General features: G+C 68.1%; 8 protein-coding genes across 8 annotated transcripts; 4 read left to right on the top strand and 4 right to left on the bottom strand.

Moving 5' to 3' along the window:
• The first annotated feature begins 199 nt into the window (after nucleotides 1-199).
• FA09DRAFT_49086 (hypothetical protein) lies at nucleotides 200-1,964 on the top strand. Its single transcript, XM_025745688.1, has one exon. The coding sequence runs from the start codon at nucleotides 551-553 to the stop codon at nucleotides 1,688-1,690; it is 1,140 nt and encodes a 379-aa protein (XP_025597577.1). The 5' UTR covers nucleotides 200-550; the 3' UTR covers nucleotides 1,691-1,964.
• FA09DRAFT_330469 (Rpr2-domain-containing protein) lies at nucleotides 1,441-3,425 on the top strand. The gene is made up of 4 exons (XM_025742612.1): nucleotides 1,441-1,959; nucleotides 2,021-2,103; nucleotides 2,160-3,174; nucleotides 3,241-3,425. The coding sequence occupies exons 1-3, from the start codon at nucleotides 1,736-1,738 to the stop codon at nucleotides 2,951-2,953; spliced, it is 1,101 nt and encodes a 366-aa protein (XP_025597576.1). The 5' UTR covers nucleotides 1,441-1,735; the 3' UTR covers nucleotides 2,954-3,174; nucleotides 3,241-3,425.
• On the bottom strand, nucleotides 2,860-5,423 carry FA09DRAFT_309135 (LAG1-domain-containing protein). The gene is made up of 5 exons (XM_025740599.1): nucleotides 5,036-5,423; nucleotides 4,096-4,832; nucleotides 3,956-4,042; nucleotides 3,241-3,896; nucleotides 2,860-3,174 (listed from the first exon to the last, which is right to left on the bottom strand). Exons 1-5 carry the CDS (start codon nucleotides 5,223-5,225, stop codon nucleotides 3,120-3,122), a joined length of 1,725 nt encoding a protein of 574 aa, XP_025597575.1. The 5' UTR covers nucleotides 5,226-5,423; the 3' UTR covers nucleotides 2,860-3,119.
• Nucleotides 5,424-5,946: 523 nt separating this feature from the next.
• Nucleotides 5,947-8,095, bottom strand: FA09DRAFT_319578 (FAD-binding domain-containing protein). Its single transcript, XM_025740947.1, has 4 exons — nucleotides 6,958-8,095; nucleotides 6,852-6,906; nucleotides 6,549-6,793; nucleotides 5,947-6,497 (listed from the first exon to the last, which is right to left on the bottom strand). The coding sequence occupies exons 1-4, from the start codon at nucleotides 7,803-7,805 to the stop codon at nucleotides 6,029-6,031; spliced, it is 1,617 nt and encodes a 538-aa protein (XP_025597574.1). The 5' UTR covers nucleotides 7,806-8,095; the 3' UTR covers nucleotides 5,947-6,028.
• A 499-nt stretch (nucleotides 8,096-8,594) lies between these two features.
• Nucleotides 8,595-10,863, bottom strand: FA09DRAFT_330466 (hypothetical protein). The gene has a single exon (XM_025742611.1). It carries the CDS (start codon nucleotides 10,362-10,364, stop codon nucleotides 8,655-8,657), a length of 1,710 nt encoding a protein of 569 aa, XP_025597573.1. The 5' UTR covers nucleotides 10,365-10,863; the 3' UTR covers nucleotides 8,595-8,654.
• A 522-nt stretch (nucleotides 10,864-11,385) lies between these two features.
• Nucleotides 11,386-13,651, bottom strand: FA09DRAFT_343537 (sulfate adenylyltransferase; the record flags this gene model as incomplete). Its single annotated transcript, XM_025744607.1, has 9 exons — nucleotides 13,519-13,651; nucleotides 13,369-13,451; nucleotides 12,982-13,311; nucleotides 12,250-12,920; nucleotides 12,112-12,186; nucleotides 11,925-12,047; nucleotides 11,747-11,855; nucleotides 11,595-11,676; nucleotides 11,386-11,523 (listed from the first exon to the last, which is right to left on the bottom strand). The coding sequence occupies exons 1-9, from the start codon at nucleotides 13,630-13,632 to the stop codon at nucleotides 11,386-11,388; spliced, it is 1,725 nt and encodes a 574-aa protein (XP_025597572.1). The 5' UTR covers nucleotides 13,633-13,651.
• A 581-nt stretch (nucleotides 13,652-14,232) lies between these two features.
• On the top strand, nucleotides 14,233-15,955 carry FA09DRAFT_361123 (UV excision repair protein Rad23; the record flags this gene model as incomplete). The annotated part of the gene is made up of 8 exons (XM_025745313.1): nucleotides 14,233-14,299; nucleotides 14,367-14,519; nucleotides 14,581-14,815; nucleotides 14,873-15,000; nucleotides 15,090-15,560; nucleotides 15,667-15,705; nucleotides 15,773-15,863; nucleotides 15,930-15,955. Coding segments are annotated over 8 exons (1,210 nt in total), but the record flags the coding sequence as incomplete, so codon positions are not given.
• Nucleotides 15,956-16,556: 601 nt separating this feature from the next.
• FA09DRAFT_339303 (acyltransferase ChoActase/COT/CPT) lies at nucleotides 16,557-19,300 on the top strand (the record flags this gene model as incomplete). Its single annotated transcript, XM_025744200.1, has 9 exons — nucleotides 16,557-16,766; nucleotides 16,832-16,882; nucleotides 16,938-17,006; nucleotides 17,069-17,139; nucleotides 17,193-17,314; nucleotides 17,371-18,727; nucleotides 18,794-18,812; nucleotides 18,868-19,133; nucleotides 19,195-19,300. 9 exons carry the CDS (start codon nucleotides 16,557-16,559, stop codon nucleotides 19,298-19,300), a joined length of 2,271 nt encoding a protein of 756 aa, XP_025597570.1.
• Nucleotides 19,301-19,310: the final 10 nt, after the last annotated feature.

Raw genomic sequence — 19,310 nt, 5'->3', positions numbered from 1 at the left:
GAGTTGGCGTACGACGGCGTGTAGGCCTGTTCAGTCGTGTCGAAGAAGTCCAGCTCGGGGTCACTGGAAGGACTCATGGTCAGCATGCCCGCGCAAGGCCTTGCCGTAGCACGACTGACCTTGACAGCGTGAGTGCAGGAGCCGACGAGAAGCTAGACGAGCGCGCGTCTGCAGCACAGTCGCGTGTCAGTGAAGAGCCACACGAGGACCGTACAAGCGTGACACGCCCAATCATTGTTTGGCAGAGCCGCTCTCTCGGCCATCTTGTCACTCACCTGTGCTGTCGACGCCCGGGCTGAGCGACGGAAAGTGCTGCTGCTGTTCAGGCCCCAGCGAGCTGGACGAGGGGTCAAAGCCGTACGGGATGCCGAAGTGGTCGGCGTCTAGCTGCTGCTGCTGTGAGGCCTCGTGCGAGACGACGAGACTTGGGGCACCTGCAAGTGTCTGAGCTGGTGCGCTGGAAGACGCGGCAGATGCAGGCGCGGCGAAAGAGGCGGAAGCGGAGGAGGACGGTGCAGAATGCGGCTGCTGGAGGTGCGCCAGTGGGTCCATGGACGCGCCGACGAGAGGGAGTGCAAAGACGGCTGGAAGACGGACCGCGAGCGTCACGCAGACCTCGGGCCGGGGCAGTGGGAGCTGCGCAGCGGCTCCTGGACCAAGTGAATCACGCAGCAGTCACACGCCGAGCTGTGTGAGCAGACCGGGAGGAGTGACAGGACGAAGAGATGCGGAGGAGACGAAGATGGGCTTGGCAAGGAGGATGCGAGCGGTGCGCGAGGGACGGGCGATGCGGTGGGAGCAGCTCCGGGCCGGCGGTCGACGCTGCTGCAGCTTTGAGGATGAGGCGGTGCCGTACCCTGGAGGTGCGCTGCACTTTTCAGCAAGGCACGACGGCGCGCTCGATGCGGAGAGCCAAAAACGGGTGTGCGTCGCTCGACGATGGGCCGTGCGGCCGCTGTGGCGCTCGCTGGTGCAGCAAGAGAGTAGTGCCGCGGGCGGTGTGAGACCTGGACGGATGCTGGCAGCTGCCTTGCACGGCGACGAGGCCGATCACGGCTCGCAGCTGGGCTTGGCACGGCACACCGGCCGGCGCCGAGCGCAGGAGAGGAGACGGCGGGCGCAGCGGAAGGCGCCAGGGTGCGGAGTGCGAGTGTGGCGAGCGCAGCTGCAGCAGCGGCTGCGGGGTGCACGGGCAGCAGGCAGCAGCCAGCGGCGGCGAGGCGCTCGGAGGGGCGGGGAGCGCGCTGGTGCAGCGGCAGTGGCAGATGAGGCGGTGCTGGGCGGCAGGAGCGAAGGCCTGTGGCGGTGCAAAATCGCTGCGAGAGCGGCGGCGGCCCGGCGGCTCGCGCGGCGTGAGCGCGCCCCGCAGCGCCGTCGGGCAGCGTCAGGCACAAGCGGTCAAGCGCCGCCGCCGCGCGCGAAGGAAGAGGCGGCTCGCTGCCGTGCGTGCGCTTGTGGCAGCATCATCAGCCGGCCCGGCGATCGGCGCGCGTGCGACGGCGGCACAACGGCCTCTCAGCCTCTGCGGCGCCGCCCTCACACGCCCTCATTTCCGTCATCGCATCAAGATTGCACCGGCTCGCCGGCCAAGAAGGCGTGCGGGACTGGCCTCAAAATCTGCAGTGGCGCAGCACAGACGGAGCCGGCGGCAGCAGGTGCCGACATTGATTTGCCTCAGCAAGCGCCGTAACGAGGTGGTCCTGAGAAGCGCTGCCGTCGTACGGCGATCCGCAACATGCCAGCGGCTGCTACAACCTCGAAAGCTCCAGCCCCGCCCACGCGTGTGCCGCAGTGGGACATCCTGCACACGCTCACGCATCTGTGCCAGCGCGCTCTCTTCCTCGCCGCCCGTGCCGCCCTGGCGAGTGGCCACGACGAGCGAGCCACTGCGCAGCTGGCACAGGCACGCGCCACGGCCCGCACGGCGCGTGCGCTGGCGGCCAAGGCGACGGTGCGCCTGTGAGTTGCCGGCCCTGGGCAGCGCCTACGCATACGCAAGCTGACAGCATATCGCTTCCAGCGATCCATCGTTCAAGCGCTCCTTCTGCAAGCGCTGCGCAACGCCACTGCTGCCCGGCCTCACGGCCACGACGCGCGTGTTGCGTGAGTTCTGCCGTGCCGCCGTCGCTGGGCCAGCACTGACGCTGAGTCTGCGACAGCGTCTGCTTCTCACGAGCACCTCATGCGCACGCAGTGTCATGCCTGCGGCCTCGTGCGCCGGCTGCCGGCACCGACGCAGCTCGGCGCCGCCAGTGCATCTCTTGCGCGTCCTCGCCGCCTCGACGCCGGTGCTGCCGCAGTGACGCAAGACCCGCAGGCAGCGACGCTGCAATCTGAAGAGCCAGCGGACGACGTGCAAATGGGCGATGCGGTAGCAGATAGTACGAAGCCCGCCCTCGCTACGGATACGGATGCGGACATGCAACAGCCGAAGAGCGCACCGCACCAGCAACCAGTCAAGCTCTCGCAGCGAGCCCGGCGGCGTGCTGCCCGCATTCGCTCCGACAATAAAGGAGAGACTGCGGCCATGGCATCCTCGGAAGAGCAAGCGTCCTCCTCTAAGGCACAGCCGCCGCCAGGCAGCGCCAAGCAAAAGAAACGCGCAGCACGCTCTCGTCGCGCACACCAGGTGCACGCAGCGCGAGAAGCTGCCGCAGCTGCGGCACCACAGCAGGCCGACAAGCGGAGGAGCGCACACCAGCAGCGTCGCAAGGCTGCGCCGCCGCCACGCTTGCCGCCGTTCCACGAGCGCGTGCGCAGCTCGGGCTGGGATGTGCTGCTGGACGCCCAGGCGCACCATGCCGACGCCGCGTCTGCGCAGCCTGACGCACACTCGCGCATCGCGGCGGCGCTGAGAGCCTTGCGAGGCGGCCATGAGGTCGCAGTGGGCCTTGGCCCTGCGGGAGTGCTAGGTCCGGCTGCTGAGCCGGCGCAGGTACCATCCGCCCGATAAGTCGCGACTGCTCAAAGGAGAGTGCATGTGGCAGTCAGAAGCGCAATGATTGAAAGAATCGTCAATATAGCATGAAAGGAGTGGGTTCAGGGCACGGGCAGCAGGGCGCGAGGATGCGGGTGTGGCCAGGAGCAATGAGATGCGAAGCGACGGCGGGCATTGCGCATCACCGTGCGCGCCGACGTCCTTGCGAGCTGCTGGGCCGCGCTGAAGACGAGGCTCTGAGAGGGGCACTGGCGTCAGTGATGCACACCTTGCAGGCCGGAACGCAGCCACGGGAAACTCACTCGGGTATCCTTGGCTGTGCCGCATCGCTCTGCGCCAGCAGTGGCCGCGAGGGGACAGCCTGTTGTGTCGACGCGCCTGCCGCACTCTTCTCCTGGCCCTCGCTCTCCTCCTCCTCCTCCTCCTCGGCGTCGCTGCGCGTGTCTTCGGCGCCGTTGCCCGAGACGACGCGCCATGCGACGCGCACAATCATGCCGAACCAGACGAGCAGGATGCCCTGCAGCGCAATGAGCAGATACACGAGGCTGCCGCGCACCGGATCGCGGAAGCCCAGGAACGGCGGGTCGAAGTCGAGGCGCGAGAGCAGGCCGGGCTGCATGCGGTTCGCCGGCTCGATGCACGACCAGATGAGCATCGGGTAGAGCACTTGGCGCGTGACGATCCACGAGAGCATGAAGAGGCCAAATGCCACGTCGCAGCCCGTCGTGAAGCCCATGTAGCGCAGGCACTTTGCGCCCGAGAGCATAATGTCGCTCGGATCCATGAGCACCAGCACGGCATTGCCGACGCGCGTAAAGTGCGAGCAGTACGAGCCGAGCATGAGCAGGATGGTGATGATGTGGTGGCTGAACATCTGCAGGTGGTCCTTGCGCCGCGCCTCGACGTTGAGAACGAAGAGCTGCTGGAACCAGAAGGCGCACTGCGCGAGGTAGTAGAACTGGCGAGACTGCGTCAGCCATGCAGTGGACGTGCCGCCATGGTTCGCCCGGCGCTCACCTTCGTCCAGCGGTCGAGCTGCCGCACTGGCCAGTCTTCCCAGATGCCCTTGGTGTTGAGCCAGTAGGAAGAGTTGTACGCCAGGTACTGCGCGAGCGCGTCAGCGCAGCTCGCACCCACCTCGGGCAGCGCGCACTCACCAGGCCAAACGACAGGCTGGCACTATAGTAGATGACGTTCCACCCCTGCTCGGCAAAGCGCTGCACCGTGGCACGCTTCTGGCGCGCCGCCTTCTCCTTGCGCTTCTGCACGGCGCGAGCGCCCGAGCCGGCGCTTGCGGGCGCGTCGGGCGGGCAGGTGACGTGCTCGCCCAGCGGCGCGAGGACGTGCTTGATTGTGGCGGCACGCAGCGTCGTGAAGACGAGGATGCCCGTCAGCACAAAGAGCGCATCCTTGATGCCCTTGTCGTACATGACGCCCGGCCCGCCCACCAGCCACGCCCACGGCTCCGAGTTGGCGCTGCGGTGCGACTGCGGCAGCGGCAGGCCGGCCGCGTGTGCCGCCGCCGAGACGGGCGACTTGCGCGCGTCTGGCACGGCGTACGAGAGGCCCAGACAGGCGCGCGTGAAGGAGTGCAGCGCGCTGAGCGGGTGTCCAAAGCCGGCGGCGTCGCTGCGGAACGGGCCCGCCGCGCCCGTCGTGGCCTCCCAGATGGAGTTGAGCCCGGCCGCGCCGCCGGCGCGCATCTTGGAGTTGTGCGAGGCGTTGGGCACGTCGCTGGCAAACGGCGCCAGCGACGGCAGGTGCCGCGCCCACGCGGGGATGAGCACCTGCAGCGAGTGCGGCAGGTGCGTCGTCAGGTGCGCCAGCGATAGCGACGACGTGCCCGAGAGCGCATGCATGATGAGCAGCGAGGCGATGCCGTAGAGCGGCAGGTCTGGTGGGATGCAGCATGAGCCTCTGCAAAAGTGTTGCGCCTCAAGTCTCTGCAGGCGCTGCGACTCCTGGACGTCGAAGTGCGGGGCAGCCAGCGCGAAGCAGGTATGCCGTCTGTCGTCGCATGCTCCTCCGCCGCAGCGTTGCGTCTGTGCATCCAGCCATGCTTCGCCGTCGCCGCCGCCGCGCTCAGGCCCCACTCACCGATCTGCCGGTCGAGCAGCCAGTCGGCCTGCATCTCCTTCTGCGTGGCGCCGAGCTTGCCGGAGCGCAGCTTGCCTGGGCGTGCGCTTGGCGGCTTGCGTGCCGCGGCTGGAGCTGGCACCACGGCGGACGCTGCGGCGGCGGCCGAGCTGCGGCGCCCACGGGCACGCGCGCTCTTTGCCGCGGCCATGGTGCTCCGGCGAGCAAGGTGAGCTGCGAGAAGCGCAGCCGGCGAGGATCCGTGTGAGCGCACGAAGCGCAAGGGAGAGTCCGGGTTGGGTGAGCGAGTAGCGAGGACGACACTGGCGAGAGATGGACGAGCGCACACGAGACGAACGGCAGCAGCGACGTGGGGCGAGAGGCAGCGAGCAAAGGAAGAAGCTCGAGGCGGCGCCGCTGCGAGAGAAACGGAAAGTGCACCGCGCGCGGCGTGCATCTCGCTTCGCGCTTCGGCCGCCGCGCGCGCGTGCACAACGGCGCGCCAAGGCAAGAGACAGGCGCAGTGCCCGCGCCAGCGTGCCCCAGCCGGCAGAAGAGCAGCGCGTCACCGCGCGGCGCGCACGCCAGCAGCGCAAGCCCCAGCGTTCAGAGCACCGCCTCTGCTGGCGCACGCGCTGGCACCAAAAGACGTGCATCCAGCGCTTCTCTCGGCGTAGCAGGGCAGGGTGGCCGCTTTTCCTTATTCCTCCTCGTCGATCACCTGGACACGCCGTGGCGCACACTCTGCGTGTCAGGAGGCTCCCGAGCGGGGCTCAGGGCGTCACTTTGTCCCAGGAAGGAAGCACCGTGCCTGAGTGCGACGCAAAGGACCAAGGCATGTGGGCGTAGCACCAACACCACGTCAGCAGCCACGACATTGCAGCGGCGACCACGACATCACGAGCAGCAGCACGCGAGAAGTATAATCATTACGGTTCGTCTGGTTTCGTCAGTGTGCGGAGGGCTGCTCTCAGACGCTGTTGCAGCGGAGGCGCTCGCTCGCGGGCGGGCGCACTATGCGTGCGCCAGCCCCTGGGGGAAGTCGAACAGCGTCAGCGGGTCGACGGCGGCCTTGATGCTCTTGAGGCGCTCGAGCGCCGTGCTGTAGTACTGCGTGCCAAAGTCCTTGATCTGCGCATCGATGTAGTTGACGTAGAGCAGCCAGTTGCCGTTGGGCTTGGCCGCCTTGACCGACTCGATGATCTCGTCCGTGGCAGCAAACACGTTCTGCTGCGCCGTCGCGTCGGTCGGCTGGCCGTAGACGTAAAGCTGCGAAAAGAAGAGGCTCGTGCGGTGCACGTCGAACGCGCTCGCCGTCGTCAGGTTGGCGTTGGTGGCAGAGCCCGGCCCGTTGAGGTCCAGCGAGAGCGAGATGCCCGTGCCTTCCACAAGCACGTGCTTCTGGATCGTGTCGATGATGGCCTTGGCAGAGTCGGCCGTGTAATTGGGCGAGCCATCATCCATCAGCGACTTGGCGTAGTAGCTAGACGACATGATCAGCTGATGCGCCCGTCCGCGATGGTCTGGCACTCACGGCTCCGAGATCGCCGCCGCGTTGAGGTCGCCCATGAGGTCCGTGAGCGCACGCAGCCAGGCACTGTCGCTGCCCGTCGCTGCGCCAGTGAAAGTCGTGTTTGCCGGCGTGCCTGTGCTGGCGCCGCGCGATTGCATGGCGTCGCTGAGCATGCCGGCCTGTGCCTCGAACGTCGAGGCGGCGCCCTTGAACTGGCCGGCAAAGCTGCAGGCGCCGTCATTGCCGCTGTTCTCGCCGTAGAGCAGCTGGCAGGCGCAACGCATCAGCTCCGCTGTCAGCCTACGGAGCGCTCCGGCCGCTCACGATCTCGCCGCCCATGCCCAAGTCCAGACGGCCATCGCTCCGAGTCGCGAGATCTCTGCGCACATGCGTCAGTGACAGTCTGCGAGGCGCTGCCACACAGACTCACTGGACCGCGAGGATGAGCTGGACGCAGTCGTCGTTGGAGGGGTAGGTGAAGGAGTAGTTGACAACCGACTCGGGCGCGTCCTCGAGACTATACGTGAACTCGGTGACGGTGCCAAAGTTGCTCGCTCCGGCGCCACGCAGCGCCCAAAAGAGATCCGGCTCCGAGGTGGCATTGACGCTCTTGATGCTGCCGTCGGGCGTCACGAGCTGCATGCTGACGATGTGGTCGAGCAGCCAGCCCCAGCTGCGGCTCGTGAAGCCCCAGCCGCCGCCGAGCGAGTGGCCGCCCACGCCGACAGTTGGGCAGGTGCCGTGCGGCAAGGCGAAGCCCTTCTCGCCCAGCGCCTGCGCCAGCGGGCCGAGCGTGGCGCCCGCCTGCACCGTCGCCGTCTTGGCGTCTGCGTCGATGGTGATCGCCGTCAGGTGCTGCTTCAGGTCGATCACTACCGAGCCGTTTTGCCCGCCGAGCGACGCAGAAGTGTAGCTGTGCCCGCCGGACTTGGGCACGACCTTCACGTCGCCGTTCTGCGCTGCCACGCAGCGTGTCACGCTCGCCACCTCGTCGGCGCTCGCAGGCGCCGCGATGGCGGCGGGCGTGTACGGCAAGACGGAGTTCTCCGGCTGGCTCTGCGTGCTGAAGGCCGAGTCACCGGGGTAGGTCACGGCCACGCCCGAGGCTTCGAGGCACGAGCGCGCCACAGCGCTGAGGTCGCGCGCCACGGCTACAAAGCCGGCGTCGAGCGCGGCACTGCCGCGGGCCTCGAAGTCGGCGAAGCCCAGCGGCGCGGCCTGCACCGACGAGGCGGCGCCGGCGGCGGCGCCGAGGAGGAGCGCGCTGGAGAGGCGCATGGTGCGTGGAGAGTGGTGACGCGGTGGCTCTTGATGCGATGCGGTTGCTGGAGGTGTGTAGATGCTCGAGAGGTGCGCGTGCGAGGTGTGAGAAGACTGGAGGGGTGGTGAGGGGAGCTCAGTGCGAAAGCCGCTCCACCCTTATATCCCACTCGGCGTCAGGCACGGATGGCTGTGTCTGGAGATGCCTGCGGCCCGCCTCCAGCAGACGCAGCAAGCGTGAAGTGATGTGAGAGGCCCATCTCGTCGGCGCCGGCTCGGCGAGGAGTGAGAGGAGTGATGATGAGGCGGGCGGACATTTGTGGGCACTCGGGCCGCCGGCGCTAGCCCCTTTGGGCGGCGGAGCTCCGGCCCGCCGGCACAGCACACCGCGCCGCGCACGCCGCGCGTGGAGGGCGGCGAAGGCGCCGGCACGCAGCCGCAGACGCAGCGGCAGCGCAGCCGCGCGCGGCGCGGCGGGACGGGCGAGACAGCCGCTCCGAGATGACGGCACGGCGCCCGCCGCATAGCCGTGCCATGTGGGCAGCAATGAGCATGAGCAGCGGACCATGTGGATGCACCATGCCTCTTGCCTCCCCGCTCCAACGTCAGATGCAGCGCCCCCATGGCTCGAGCTGCCTTTGCGCCCTGAGGCCGGATGCGAGCAGCCGCACCCGGTGCCGGCAGAGACGCCGCGTCGGCACGCGCCTCGCCGCTGTTCCCACGGTTGCGCGCTGCCTCGAACGAGCATCCCCCGTCCTGCCACGTTGTGCTGCTGATGCTGCACGTCGCCAGCCTCACACCAGTTCCCTGCGATGGTATGCTATTGCTGGGGGTATCAAGTATGGCGGTCATCTCTTGCTAGCGCCTCTATGCCCGTGCCTCCGCTGCTTCGAGACGATGCGCGGCGAAGAGGGCGACCGCCAGGAAGCAAGCCAGCTCAGTCTCTCCCGAAGAGCGACGCTCCACCTCCTCAGCCTCCTCGGCGGCGCGACGCTCCTCCTCCTCAGACTCCTCGGCGGCTCGACGCTCCTCCTCCTCCTCGTCATCACTGCACTCAGTGTCGCCTGATGCGCGCGAGCGAAGCACCGGCGGCTGTTCGATCTTCGCACGTGCGGACGACGTGTTCGGAAAGTGCCCAAGGTCCGAGTGCGGGCTGGACTTGGTGCTCACTGCGGCCATCCCGAGCTTTGAGCCGGAGCCTGAGCCACTCGGGCCCGAGCCTGAGCTCGTGCTCGTCGGGTTCGAGGACTCGGAGACTGGGTCAGACCCAAGGTCGGAGGAGCGCGATGCCGTCGAGATGCGTCCTGCAGAGCGCACTTGCACATCAGAATCGGTCACATTCGTGCGCGGGCGCTTCGGTGACGGCTCAGAAGCCTCGCCGGTCTCGTGCGTAGCAGTCTCTTGCGCTCCGGCTGTTTGCGCACTGCCTCCGGCCTGCTGCGTGCTTCCGCAGGGCTGGGCGGCGCTGACCTGGATCGGAGCGGCTTGTCGTCCACCCTTCATCTTGATCTCTGCGACGAGGAAGAGTGCGCACATCGACACGAACGAGGAGAGGTGCAGTGCCGCGACCTTTGACTTGAGCGCGTTGGGCTCACCCGTGCCGGTAACGTCGCGGAGCACGGAGGTGTGCCAGCCAGGCTGCTCCAAGGGGCGCTCGTGCTCGCCGACCGAGTCCGCGACTACGCTCTGGCACAGAGCGCCGTGTGTGGGCCTCGTGACGTGTACGAAGTTGAGGGACGGCGTGAAGAGGAAGGCGAAGTCGTCGTACGCCCGATGCAGAAGCAAGTTCAGGAACACGCCGTTGCGGGACGAGTCGAGGGGAATGGATTTGGCTGTCTCCGCTGCCGGCGGCAGCAGCGAGCCGAGACGCACGTCGAGCAATGCGAGCGTGTCGAGATCCGTGTCGGCGCACGGCACAGTGCTCTCGGTGCGCTGGATGGCGGTCTCTGCCGCCTCGTATGCCTCCTTCCCGACGCTGCGAGGCACGAGGTGCGCGGCATCGCACGCGTCGATCTTGGCTGAGCTCGCGATGCATGCCTTGTTGTGCCAGTGCCGGTCACTTGGCGTGACGGCTGCGCTGCCGCTATCGTACGCGACCTTCAGAGCTTCGCGGAAAGTTTCGCGGGGATCTTTGCCGCGCTCCGTGCTGGGAGGAGCCAGCGCATCGTACAGGTGTGAGCAGACGTACCAGCCCTCTGCGCGCGTGGCGGCCCTCTCGAAGTTGCGCAGCTGGTCCTCCGTCAGGCACACTGTGAACGTCGAGCGGCAAGTTGCGAGGGGCTGCGCTGCAGGTGCGACAGGCTGCACGAGTGTCCGGACGTGGCGCGCCATCGCGGACAGAGACATGCGCGGCAGATCGACCGCGATGTCGCGTTGCTCGAGGCTGCTGCCGATGCGCATCGTCCAGCAGCTCAGGTCCAGTGCCGACGCGCGGCTACGCAGAGCGAAAGGCGGCACGGATCCAAGCCTTAGCTGCACGTCGTTGTCCATGGCCTCGGCCGGAATCAGGCCCAGCAGCATCGCCACGGGAACGAGGGCGACGTCGGCCACGGTCCAGCTGGCAGCGGCCGTTGCCATGAGCGTGTGTTTGAACGCCGAGGCCGTGAGTTCGAGCTGGTCCTCGAGGTGCGAAACCGAGTGGCCCTTTGTTGGTGCAGAGTGGAGCTGCTGCAGCGCCTGGCGGGACGCTCTCTGAGCGTCGCTGTCGCCCGCGGCATTGCCCGTTGCGTAGTCGCGCCAGACGGCGCTGTTCTCAACGCATTCGTCGGTGAGGTGCAGGAAGGAGAATTTCCAGAAATCACACGAGCCTGCTCAAAATTCAGACGGCGGCGAGCGGCGAGGTCCGGCGAGTTGCGCGCATTGTCCGTCACGCGCACCACCAATGTGTGCAGAACCGACATCGAAGAGCGCTGCTGCGGGGGAGAGACGACGAAGATGGCACTGGGCGGCGGCGACGGTGGTATGATGGAGGAGCAGGCCGGCTGCTGCGGCTGCGGCTGCTGCCAGCGGCCAGGCGAAGGAGGAAGGTGGTGGCGGTGGTGGTGGTGGTGCGCAAGGAAGGCGGCGCCGCGGCGCGTGGACCTGAAGAGGGAGTGGCGCGCGCGCCGCGCTGCGCTTCTGCCCGATCCGTTGGCAACCTCATCGTGCGCCCTCTGCGGCTCAGTCAGAGCGGCCGCCGAGCAAGTTGCAACAAGCAAGAGTCAGCGCGGCATGGCATGCGGCATCACAGATGCGGTTCCTCTCGAGCGAACGCATGCAGTGCGCCGCCCTCTCGGCGGTCAGAGTGCCGGTGCGCATGCGGGTGCAGCAGGTGGTGCTGCGACACGCGCACTCATGCAGCACTCGACTTAGGGGCAAGGACGCGACCAGCCCTCAAGGCCGCCAGCGCCACAGCACTGGACTCCTGCCCCTGGTCGACTGCTCCGCAACGGCATGTGCTGGGCACAAGCGCTGCAGTCGCTCGTTGGGTGCAATATCTCTTGTGCTGAGCGCTGAGTACGAGCGCCGTGAGCACGCGCCCTGCGCGGGTGGTGATGATGCCGCCGAGCACACGCGCTCCCTTCGGGCACGGAAATAGACGCTCTATCATTTGCACAATCTAAATAAGGCCATCGGCCTCGAGCAGCAGCTGGATCTGGTGCACGGCCTCCGAGACCTTGAGCGCCGAGAGGTCGATGGTGAGGTCGGCGTTGGTGGGCACCTCGTACGGGTCCGACACGCCCGTGAAGTTGGCGATCTGCAGGGCGGGGAGGGGTTGGCGTCAGCCTCCGCACAGCGGCGCAGCGACAGAGACAGCACCAGACGCACCTTGCCGGCGCGCGCCTCGGCGTAGCGGCCCTTGCGGTCCGTGGCCTCGCAGTACTCGAGCGGCGTGGCAACGTGGATGAGGCTGCGCAGCAGAGGGTGGAGGAGAGGCAGCGTCAGCTCGGTCGGCATGCCAGCCACGCGCAAGGACGCACAAGTAGTTGCCCGAGCCGCCAGTCGACTGGATCTGCGCCTTGGCGGCCTTGCGGCCAGCCTCGAAGGGCGCAATGGGCGCGGCGATGACGGCAGCACCGGCACGCGTGACTGGCGAGGGCGCAAGAGACGGACATCAGCGCATGCGCTTCTGCTTGCGGCGAGCCAGGCCACACTCACGCTCAGCGGCGACGAAGCCGATGCGCTGCACGTGCTTGTGGCGGTCCTCGTGGCTGTACGTCAGCTCGGAGGAGAGCTCGGAGCGGATCGATTCGCCGAGCAGCAGCGAGACGGAACGGCCGCCTGCGGGGAGACCGCACAAGGTCAGCACGGCGCATGAGTCCTCTCCAGCAGCGCAAGCACGCACCCTGCTCGTTGAGCTTGACCTGCAGTGCGCGCGCGACATCGTCCTTGCCGGAGTTGTACAGGCCGGTGAGGAAGACTGCGCGACAGGCGGTCAGACAGGGCTGCAGCACGCGCACGCACGCCGCGCCGGGCCACTCACTGGTGAAGCCCTGCTTGGCCTTGGGCGGGTAGCTCTCGCGCAGCGTCTTGACGACGCTCTCGTAGGAGAACCAGTCGGGAATCGGCGCGCCGTTGCGCAGGCGCCGCCGCAGCTCTGTGCCCGAGATGTCGAGCGTCTGCGTGCCCGGCGCCACCTCGTCCACGGGCTGGTACTCGTCCGACGCCGGCAGGTACGTCATCATCTGGAACGGCACCATCTCAATGCCCAGCTCGTCCTTGTACTCCGTCACGAGCACCTGGGCGTCGTAGGGGCCGTAGAAGTCCTTGCCCGTGCTGTCCTTGCCCGGGCCGGCGTGGTCGCGGCCGACGATGAAGTGCGTCACGCCAAAGTTCTTGCGGATGATGGCGTGCCAGAGGGCCTCGCGCGGGCCGCCCATGCGCATGGCCAGCGGCAGCAGCGCCAGGTGCGCCATGCCGTTGGGGTAGCGCGGCATGAGGCTCTGGTACACGCGCACGCGCGTGTAGTGGTCGACGTCGCCCGGCTTCGTCATGCCGACGACGGGGTGGATGAGCACGTTGGCCTGGCGCTGGCGGGCGGCGCGCACGGTGAGCTCGCGGTGCGCGCGGTGCATCGGGTTGCGCGTCTGGAACGCCACGACCTTGCGCCACGAGACCTTGGCAAAGTGCTGGCGCAGCTCGGCGGGCGTGTAGCTGGACAGGGCATGCGTCAGCCCGGCCACTGCAACGTCGCACACGCCGCGAGGTCACTCACCGCTGCTCGACGTAGTCGTAGTACAGCGGGCGGCTGACGGCCTGCACGCTGCCGCCGACGTACAGCTCCTTGACGCTGTCCTGCAGGTAGGCGACGGCCGGGTGTGCGCGGTCCTCCTTGCCGAACACCGTCACAGCCTCGTTGCTCTTGTTCGGCGTGTAGACGTTCGACACCGTCAGGATGGCCAGTGCGTTGTCGTCACGCGGGTCGCGCAGCGTGATGCGCACGCCCTGCGCCAGCTTCAGCGTGGCCGCCTGCTCCTGCGAGACGTCGAGCGTGATGGGCATGGGCCACAGCGAGCCGTCGGCCAGGCGCATGTTGGCGCAGACACTGCAGCAGGGCCGTCAGCAGCGGCAGCGCACGCGCCAGGCAGCTCGGCCCACGCACGACTCGTAGTCGGCCTTGCCCATGAAGCCCTCGAGCGGCGAGAAGCCGCCGTTGAGGATGAGCTCGAGGTCACAGAGCTGGCGCTGCAGGACTCGGCTGCGTCAGTGGGCGGCTGCACGGGGCCACCGGTGCGACGGCGCCGCAACGCACCTCGGTGAGGACGATGTCGGGCAGGCCGGCTGCCTCCTGCGCGAGCTGCGCCTTGAGGGGCGCGTCGCGGACGTTGAGGTCCTTGAGGACGCCGCCGTGGGGAGTGTTGGCCATGCTGGGCGGAGTGTGTGTGGGGTGGTGGGAGGTGGTTGAGGGAAGGGTGGAAGGGCGCACTGCCGGCCGCTGGAAGAAGTTGGCGGCCGGCGCGGCGCCGCGTTGCGTCCCTCGGGCGGCGTGGAGCGCGCACCGCCGCCGCTGCCGCTGCTGCTGCTGCCCGGCCGCTGTCTGCATCGCCGCCGTGCCTGCACCTGTCGCATTGACCCTGGCACGAAGCTCGCAAGGCTTGGCTCCGAGCTGTGTGCGAATTCGCACAGCGCCGGCCGGCACGCGCCTGCACAGAGGGCAGACGCCGAGACGCTCCCTCTGGGCTGGAAGAACGGGCGCCGGATCGTCGGTGCGGGCGGTGTGCGGCGTGCCGCGGCTCCTCTCGCGGAGCACGCCATCGCGCCGCGAAGCTCGCACACGCTCGCAGGCAGCTGTCGAGCAGCGGATCTGATCGGCCGAGCAGCGCCGGGGCTGCGCTGCTGCAGGTGATCGGCGGCGAAGGCTCGCCTCCACAGCCGCCGCCGCGAGAAAACAAGGCGCGGCGCTCGCAGTCGTCCGTGCGCCGCTCGGCCAGGCCTCTCGCTCCCACCTCCCACCAACACACGCCGCCATGAAGCTCACCGTCAAGTCGCTCGGCGGCTCCAACTTCACGCTCGATGCCGAGCCCAGCGACACGGTGCGTGTGCATGCGCGCGCGCGTGCCTCTGCCCGTCCGCTGCTGACTTCGTCGTCGCCGCTGCCAGATTGCCGCCGTCAAGGCCAAGATCGAGGCCAGCCAGGGCCATGCCGTGGCGCAGCAGAAGCTCATCTACTCGGGCAAGATCCTCACCGACGCCCAGACCGTCGAGGAGTGCAAGATCAAGGAGAAGGACTTCCTCGTCGTCATGGTCTCCAAGGTGCGTAGCGGGCACCGGCGCGCGCGGCTCTGCTCGCCAAGCTCACCATCGCGTCGTGCAGCCAAAGGTGCCGAAGCCTGCCGCCGCCGCCGCTGCTGCCGCTCCTGCAGCTGCCGCAGCCCCCGCTGCTGCGCCTGCTGCCTCTGCATCAGCTAGCGGCGACAGTGCCATGAGCGACGCGTCTGCCCCGGCGGCCTCGGCTGCGCCCGCAGCGGCACCAGCTGCTGCCGCGGCACCGTCCACAGAGGCAGCCTCCGGCGCTGCAGCTCCGGCCAGTGGCCCGGGCTCAAGCTTCCGTGAGTCGCAGCGCGCGGACACTGGCGTTGCGCACAAGGCAGCTGACCGGCTCGCAGTGACGGGTCCGGCACTCGAGGGCGCCATCGCCAACATGGTCGAGATGGGCTTTGAGCGCGAGCAGGTGCAGAAGGCGCTGCGTGCCAGCTTCAACAACCCAGACCGTGCCGTCGAGTACCTGATGACGGTGAGTGACTTGGGAAAACCAGGCCTGCCGGGCGGATCGCAAAGACCTGCTTGGCAATCTGGCAGACGTCGCTGACGCGTGTACCGCAGGGCATCCCCGAGCACCTCCTGCAGCAGCAGCAGGCGCCGCCGCCGGCCGCCGCACCAGGCGGTGGCTCCGCAGCGGCCGCCGCCCCGACCGGCGCCTCCGCTCCGTCTGCCGCACCAGCAGCTGCACCTGCCGCCGCGCCCGCACCAGCGGCCGCGCGCGGCAACCTGTTTGAGGCAGCGGCAGCGCAGGCTGCGGGCGGAGGTGGGCGTGGTGCCGCCGGCGGCGCCGGCGGGCTCTCTGGCGCAGACGACGGCGAGGGCGGGCAGGTCATCGACCTGGGCAACCCGGCCATGCTGGCTCAGCTGCGCCAGCTGGTGCAGGAGAACCCGGCGGCCCTGCAGCCGCTCATCCAGGCCATTGCGCAGAGCAACCCGCAGCTGGCCGAGGCGATGGCTAACGACCCGGAGGCGGTCCTCAACATCCTGGCCCAGGGCGGCGCGGGCGGCGAGGAGGACGACCAGGTCGGCATGGTGAGTGCAGTGGATCTGCGAGGTGTGGAATCAGCGTCGGCGTGGCGGCCTTGCAGTGTGCTGCTATTTGCGGCCTTCACTCCACTCACACGCGCGCGCGGCACAGGACGAGCTCTCGGAGGAGGACCAGGCCAAGGTGCAGCAGGTGCGTGATGGGCTCGGCATGCGCCTGCGAGCCACGCAAACCGAGGCTGACGATGCGTCGGCTGCAGATCACCGCCATGGGCATCCCAGAAGACCGTGCCATCGAGGTCTTCCTCATGTGCGACCGGAATGTCGAGCTGGCAATCCAGTACTACTACGGTGCGTGCAAGGCAGCGACGCGGGTGGTGCAGGCACTGACGACCGCGCTCCCTTGCCCGTGTGCAGAGAACCAGGCCGACTTTGAGAACTAGGATCGTGCTGCCTGGCCTGAACTGCGTTGGGGTGGGCGTAATGACACGATGTGATGCGACGCTGCTCAGCGGAGACTCTTCCTGCGGCGACGGGCGCGGCGCTGTGCCGCGTAGCTCTTGCGATGCCTGTGAGGGGCAGCTGTTGGTCCCGTGACCATCCAGATGCGTGCCGTCGCGAGGCCAGCCTCTTGAGAAGGTCGCACTGCGGTCCTCGTGTGCTGCATGATGAGCGGGCTTGCGAAGGCCAGCGATGCAGCGTGAAGGCAAGCCACACGGCATCGGCGTCTCCAACACGTCGGTGACCGTGCCGTGCCGCCGCCGCGCGGCGGTGCCGCCCGCCAACTCCGGTGCGCCGCACCAGCGCCAGAGAGTCGCGCCCTCCCCGCCTCCACACGGCGGCGCCGCGGCCAACGCTGCGCCGCCGCTGCTTCGTTGCCCAGCCACGACGGTCCGAGGTCCGGTCGCCGGCCAAGCCAAGGCTAGGCGCTGCCTGCTGCCCTGGGCGGTGCGCTGCCCCACACTCGCCGCTCTTCCTGCGCATCGCGGCCGGTGCACGCAGCTTGGCTTCTCTCCACCACCTACTCCTGCGCATCCCGCAACCATGTCGTCCTCTCCCAGCGGCAACGGTGCCGACGCGGGCGCCGCCATTCCCAATGCGCAGCACAAGCTCATCGCCGCGCTCGGCGACGGCAAGGCCGAGGCGGCCGCCGGCGGCAAGACGTTTGCGGCGCAGGGCGACTTGCCCAAGCTGCCGCTGCCCAAGCTCGAGGACACGGCGCGCCGCTACCTCGCCAGCCTGCAGGCGCTGCAGGTGAGTGCCGGCACAGCGGCGGCCTCAGACGAGGAGCGCGGGTCGCTGACATGCTCCCCGCTCAGTCTGAGAAGACACACGCAAAGACGAAGCAGGTCGTCGAGGACTTCCTCAAGGTGTGTGCCGGGCTGCCACGCGCCACAGCGCCAGGCTGACACTGAGCTCCTCCAGAACGAGGGTCCCGAGCTGCACGCTGCGCTGGAGAAGTACGCCGGCACGCGCGCTTCGTACATCGAAGAGGTGAGTCGCATCCGTCTTGTAGCAGCCTGACCGCAGAGCACCTAGCTGACTGCCGCACGCAGTTCTGGGACGAGTCGTACCTCACAGCTTCCGACTCGGTCGTGCTCAACCTCAACCCCTTCTTCATTCTCGAGTGAGCCGGCCCGCGGCGGTGTCTGATGCTGAGCGGTGCTGACTCGCCTGCAGGGACGACCCGACCCCGGCGCGCGGCAACCAGCTGATGCGCACCGCAAGTCTGATTCTCGCCTCGCTCTGCTTCGTGCACGACCTGCGGAAAGGCGTGCTGCAGCCAGACTCAGTGCGCGGCAGTGAGTAGCAGACTGTGCCTGACTTGCGGAGCGCCTCTGACGCCGAAGCTGCACAGCGCCGCTGTGCATGTCCCAGTACGCCAAGCTGTTCGGCACGTCGCGCATCCCGACGGAGAGCGAGGGCTGCCACCTGGAGCACGACGCAGACAGCCGGCACGTCGTCGTGATGCGCCGCGGCCAGATCTACTGGTTCGAGGCGCTCGACGAGGAGCACCGGCCGCTGTTCACGGAGCGCGCGCTGCTCGCCAATCTGGAGGCCATCTGCAAGGACGCCGACCAGACCAAGCCGGGCGACGTGGCCAGGGGCGCGCTGGGCATCATGACGACGGAGAAGCGCGCAACGTGGGCCGGCGTGCGCAACACGCTCATGGAGCACTCGCACAACGCGCGCTGCCTCGAGATCATCGACAGCGCGCTCTTTGTCGTGTGCATGGACGACTCGGAGCCGCAGGACCCGGCACAGCTGTGCGCCAACATGCTCAGCGGCACGGTGCAGCTCGACGCCGACGGCGCGCAGATCGGCACGTGCTCGAACCGCTGGTACGAGAAGCTGCAGATCATCGTGTGCAAGAACGGCGCCGCCGGCATCAACTTTGAGCACAGCGCCGCCGATGGCCACACGGTGCTGCGCTTCGTCGCCGACATCTACACGGAGCTCATCATGCGCTTTGCAAAGTCGATCAACAGCGCGACGAAGTCGCTCTTCGAGGCAAAGACGTCGCCGTGGGCGCGCGGCGCCGGCGGCAAGCCGTCGGAGAAGGAGAAGGAGCAGCAGGAGCGCTTCGCGGACGCCCAGGCCGCCACGGCGCCGAAGAAGCTCGAGTGGCACTTTGAGAAGAGCGTGCTCGATGCGATCCGCTTCGGCGAGACGCGCCTCAGCGACCTGATCCACCAGCACGACGTGCAGGTGCTCGAGTTCAGCCGCTGGGGCAAGAACTTCATCACGCGGCACAAGTTCTCGCCCGACGCCTTTGTGCAGATGGCGTTCCAGGCGGCTTACTACAAGCTGTACGGCCGCTCGGAGACGACGTACGAGCCGGCGATGACCAAGGCCTTCCTGCACGGGCGCACCGAGGCGATCCGCACCGTGCAGCCGGCGACGCATGCCTTCGTCACGGCGTTCGACGACGCCGAGACGCCCGGCGCCAAGAAGCTCGAGCTGCTGCGTGCCGCGTGCGGCGCCCACGCCAAGCTGTCCAAGGAGTGCGCCAGCGGCCAGGGCCACGACCGGCACCTGTACGCCATGAAGTGCCTCGTGGGCCAGCTCGAGGCGCAGGGCAAGTGGGACCAGGGCATGCCCAAGCTCTTCGAGGACGCCGGCTACGCCACGCTCAACCACACCGTCATCTCGACGAGCAACTGCGGCAACCCATGCCTGCGGCTCTTCGGCTTCGGCCCGGTCGCGCCTGATGGGTTCGGGCGAGTATCGGCGGGAACGATGTCATGATGAAAAGAGGCTGACGCTGTCCTCGCCCGCAGTCTCGGCTACATCATCAAGGTGAGCTGCTGCCGCGCGCGCCCATCTTGACTGCAGGCTCACACTGCCCTACCAGGACGACGCGCTGTCGGTGTGCGCCTCCTCGAAGCACCTGCAGACGGTGCGCTTCATGGACGAGCTCTCGCGCTACCTTGCGCGCATCGAGAGCGTCATCATGGAGTCGTACCGCGCCGCCAACGTGCACACCAAGGCCACGTTCATCGACCACCAGGGCCGCGAGTGCGACGTGCGCACAGGCAAGCCCATCGGCAGCGGACAGGCCAAGAAGGGCAACGGCTATGCTGACGACTACGACGAGAACGACGGCGAGGAGGGAGCAGGGTGCGTCCTTGCTTGCGTGCTGCTTCCTGCCAGCGCCGCTGACGAGACGGCCGGGCCGCAGATACTCATTCTACGAGGACACGAGCGTGAAGGCGACGCGCCCACGCGCCAACTCACGGCGGTCGCGCATCGCACACGTGGGCCGGCGACTGTTGGGAGACGAGTGAGGGCAGACAG

Source organism: Tilletiopsis washingtonensis (genome assembly GCF_003144115.1).
Source record: "Tilletiopsis washingtonensis strain MCA 4186 unplaced genomic scaffold FA09scaffold_13, whole genome shotgun sequence".
NCBI classification, from domain to species: domain Eukaryota; kingdom Fungi; phylum Basidiomycota; class Exobasidiomycetes; order Entylomatales; genus Tilletiopsis; species Tilletiopsis washingtonensis.
Note: the sequence above shows the minus strand (reverse complement) of the source record. Positions and strands in the feature narration are given on the sequence as shown.

Coding starts and splice junctions, on each gene's coding strand:
- FA09DRAFT_330466 (XM_025742611.1), bottom strand. CDS start 10,364: ATGGCAACGGCCGCTGCCAGCTGGACCGTGGCCGACGTCGCCCTCGTT.
- FA09DRAFT_330469 (XM_025742612.1), top strand. CDS start 1,736: ATGCCAGCGGCTGCTACAACCTCGAAAGCTCCAGCCCCGCCCACGCGT. Junction 1,960..2,020: donor GCCAAGGCGACGGTGCGCCT/GTGAGTTGCCGG, acceptor TATCGCTTCCAG/CGATCCATCGTTCAAGCGCT. Junction 2,104..2,159: donor GGCCACGACGCGCGTGTTGC/GTGAGTTCTGCC, acceptor AGTCTGCGACAG/CGTCTGCTTCTCACGAGCAC.
- FA09DRAFT_309135 (XM_025740599.1), bottom strand. CDS start 5,225: ATGGCCGCGGCAAAGAGCGCGCGTGCCCGTGGGCGCCGCAGCTCGGCC. Junction 4,043..4,095: donor CCAGCCTGTCGTTTGGCCTG/GTGAGTGCGCGC, acceptor GCGCTCGCGCAG/TACCTGGCGTACAACTCTTC. Junction 3,897..3,955: donor AGCTCGACCGCTGGACGAAG/GTGAGCGCCGGG, acceptor CAGTCTCGCCAG/TTCTACTACCTCGCGCAGTG.
- FA09DRAFT_319578 (XM_025740947.1), bottom strand. CDS start 7,805: ATGCGCCTCTCCAGCGCGCTCCTCCTCGGCGCCGCCGCCGGCGCCGCC. Junction 6,794..6,851: donor TGGGCATGGGCGGCGAGATC/GTGAGCGGCCGG, acceptor TGCGCCTGCCAG/CTGCTCTACGGCGAGAACAG. Junction 6,498..6,548: donor GCGGCGGCGATCTCGGAGCC/GTGAGTGCCAGA, acceptor CATGTCGTCTAG/CTACTACGCCAAGTCGCTGA.
- FA09DRAFT_49086 (XM_025745688.1), top strand. CDS start 551: ATGGACGCGCCGACGAGAGGGAGTGCAAAGACGGCTGGAAGACGGACC.